The following is a 3,169-nucleotide window of genomic DNA, read 5'->3' on the forward strand; positions in this document are numbered from 1 at the left end:
ATAAGTTATTTTAAAATTTTGAAAGTTGATTAAAAAGAGAGAAAAAATGTAAACATTTTTAATAGTCATTAACAATTCACGCTCTACTATTTTTATATTGAAAATAAAAAAAGAACAAAAGTTACTTTTTTTTCTTTTTTATATTAAATGCGTGGAATACTCGTTGTTTAAGTATTTAAATCGACGCATGCAGAAAAAAAGGTGAGGAGCTCAAAAGTTGGGGTGTGCCATACGACGTCATGCCCGTCTACGTCATCATGTTGAGACAGCGTACAGGATTGCCCGAAATAAGACGGGTCCAAAATGTACGTGGTGTGGTGGTCCCACCACAAACGTTAGCGGAAAACATGGTGAAACCCGATTGCGGCGCCGCCCACGGACGATGCTGTTGGCTCCAAGCTCCTTCCGCCAAACGTTTCCGTCGGCCGACACGGCACAGACAAGCGAACAAACAATCAGAATGAGCCATCGACCTAAACAGAAGGCCTTGGGAATCTTCCGACGAGGTGTCCCTCGGACTCCTCTGCTTCGCACCACGAATCCACTGATGCCATCTTTATAAAGAGCGGCCATCGCTGCCCGTTGATGACCCCACGAAGCCACTGCGTACTCCCACAATGGCGACGCTGAGCGATCAGTGGGCGAGCCTGGGCTCCCTCGTGGCCAGCATCATGTTCCTGTGGGCCGTCGTCGGCCGCTACGTCCCCCTCCACCACCTCGAGCACTCCCTCACCAAACACTCCCGCCGCCTCTTCGCCTTCGTCTACCCCTACGTCAAGGTCACCATCCCCGAGTTCTCCGGCGAACGCATGAAGCGCAGCGACGCCTACACCTACGTCGAGGCCTACCTCAGCAACTCTTGCTCGCAGAACGCCAGCAGGCTCAAGGCCGAGCTCGGCAAGGACAGCGGCAGCCTCACGCTCAGCATGGACGAGCACGAGGAGGTCACGGACGAATTCGAGGGCGCCAAGCTCTGGTGGGCCTCCGTGTCTCGCTCTCCTCCCCCGCAGTCCATCTCCTGGTACCCGCCGCCCGATTCCCGGCGGTACTATAGGCTGACCTTCCATCGCCGCCACCGCGATCTCGTAGTCGGGCAGTACCTTGCCCACGTGCTGCGCGAGGGGCGCGAGGTGGAGCTCCGGAGACGGCAGCGCAAGCTGTACACCAACAACGCCGGCAACAATTGGTATGGGTCCAAGAGTACGGCGTGGAGCCACGTCGTGTTCGAGCACCCGTCCACCTTCGACACGCTCGCCATGGATCCCGGGAAGAAGCGGGAGCTGATGGACGACCTGATCGCCTTCCGCAACAGCAAGGACTACTACGCCAAGATCGGCAAGGCGTGGAAGAGGGGCTACCTTCTCTACGGCCCGCCCGGAACCGGAAAGTCCACCATGATCGCCGCCATCGCCAACTTCCTGGACTACGACGTCTACGACCTGGAGCTGACCTCCGTCAAGAACAATACCGAGCTGAGGAAGTTGTTCATCGGGACGACCAGCAAGTCCATCATCGTCATCGAGGACATCGACTGCTCGCTCGACCTCACCGGCAAGCGGAAGCGCACCAAGAGTAAGAAAGAGGACGAGGGAGGCGAAGACAAGCCGAAGCTGCCGGGGGAGAAGGAGGACAAGGAGGAGAGCAAGGTGACGCTCTCCGGGCTGCTCAACTTCATCGACGGCCTGTGGTCGGCCTGCGGCGGGGAGCGGCTCATAATCTTCACCACCAACCACGTGGAGAAGCTGGACCCGGCGCTGATACGGAGGGGGAGGATGGACAAGCACATCGAGATGTCCTACTGCCACTTCGAGGCGTTCATGGTGCTGGCCAACAACTACCTGGGCATCGACTCGCACCCGCTGTTCGACACCATCAAGGAGCTGATGGAGGAGGTGAAGATGACGCCGGCCGACGTGGCGGAGAACCTGATGCCCAAGTCCGTGAAGGACGATGCCGGTTCGTGCCTCGAGGGCTTGATTCATGCGCTGGAAATGGCCCGGGGAGCGGCTGCCAAGGTAGACGACGGCAGTGGCGCGGACGAGACGTTGGAGAGTGAGTAGATTGATGAGTAGGCGGAGATGGAATAATTTGGCGTTAATAATTTCATCTGATCACGACTAGTTTTGTCGCCACAGTTTTGTGGCGATTCGAGATGGGGCCCGAAGCAGATCGGCCAATCGGTTGAGAGATCATGTCGGCTCCACCTTATTTGTGTTGTGCAATTGATATAAATATATCTCCACTATCTATTTTAATATAAATAATAAAATAATTAAGTATCGATAGTGTGTCGTGCAATTGATACTCATCGATAATGATGACTATGTATTATTACTAAGAGCTTGGCACTATCACAGCTACAGTAATTCTCCATTATCAAAGATACATTTTAATCGAGATATCTCTTATCCTAGAATCTCTATGATCACTCCAACACAAATAGATACATACGATAAGGTAATTTGCTAATTGATTTAGGAGAAATGATGTATCTCTCCCAAACAGAATAGTCTTCTTGGTATCCTATATAGTGACATTGGGATTATCAAGCTCATTTACATGGAGCATCCTTTAGCTTGAGCATCGAAAGGGGATTGTCATTCGATCGCTAGCTAGCTCATATATCTCTTTTCATTTTGTATACACCATTAGATTAGAAGGATCCATATCTCTGATATGATGTCAACGTCGTCAAACTCCCAAGCATGATAGGGTTTGCTCAGCATCACTTAGCCTATGGTTGGAATAGCGAAGCCATAGAATGCAAAAATAGATCCAACCAAACTCCCAAGCATGATAGGATCCATATCTCTGATATGATGTCATCTTCGTCAAACTCCCAAGCATGATAGGGTTTGCTCAGCATCATCGCATGGATAGGTGACCTATGCTGATAAGGTGAGTCTAGAATTGCCACCTTCTATTAGTAATAAATTAGATTTTTCACATATTTTGGATCAAAATAGGTCAAAGAGATACAATTGGTCATAATTGTTGTTGTCAATCTTTGACATCTCTATCTCTCAGCCATCATCATTATTGAGAGTTGAGAAGTAAAAACATATACTCTAATATCATTCATGATTGTTCTTTCTTTGAATATGTTGATCATAATAAATAAACCGAGTGAATAATAACTATAAGTCTTCTTTTATTTAGAATATGACTA

The 3,169-nt window shown here is 49.7% G+C and overlaps 1 protein-coding gene across 1 annotated transcript; it reads left to right on the forward strand.

Moving 5' to 3' along the window:
- The first annotated feature begins 456 nt into the window (after window positions 1-456).
- Window positions 457-2,279, forward strand: LOC135637348 (AAA-ATPase ASD, mitochondrial-like). Its single transcript, XM_065150046.1, has one exon. It carries the CDS (start codon window positions 618-620, stop codon window positions 2,058-2,060), a length of 1,443 nt encoding a protein of 480 aa, XP_065006118.1. The 5' UTR covers window positions 457-617; the 3' UTR covers window positions 2,061-2,279.
- The last annotated feature ends 890 nt before the right edge of the window (window positions 2,280-3,169 follow it).

The sequence above is a fragment of the Musa acuminata genome, chromosome BXJ3-4 (genome assembly GCF_036884655.1).
Source record: "Musa acuminata AAA Group cultivar baxijiao chromosome BXJ3-4, Cavendish_Baxijiao_AAA, whole genome shotgun sequence".
NCBI lineage: Eukaryota > Viridiplantae > Streptophyta > Magnoliopsida > Zingiberales > Musaceae > Musa > Musa acuminata.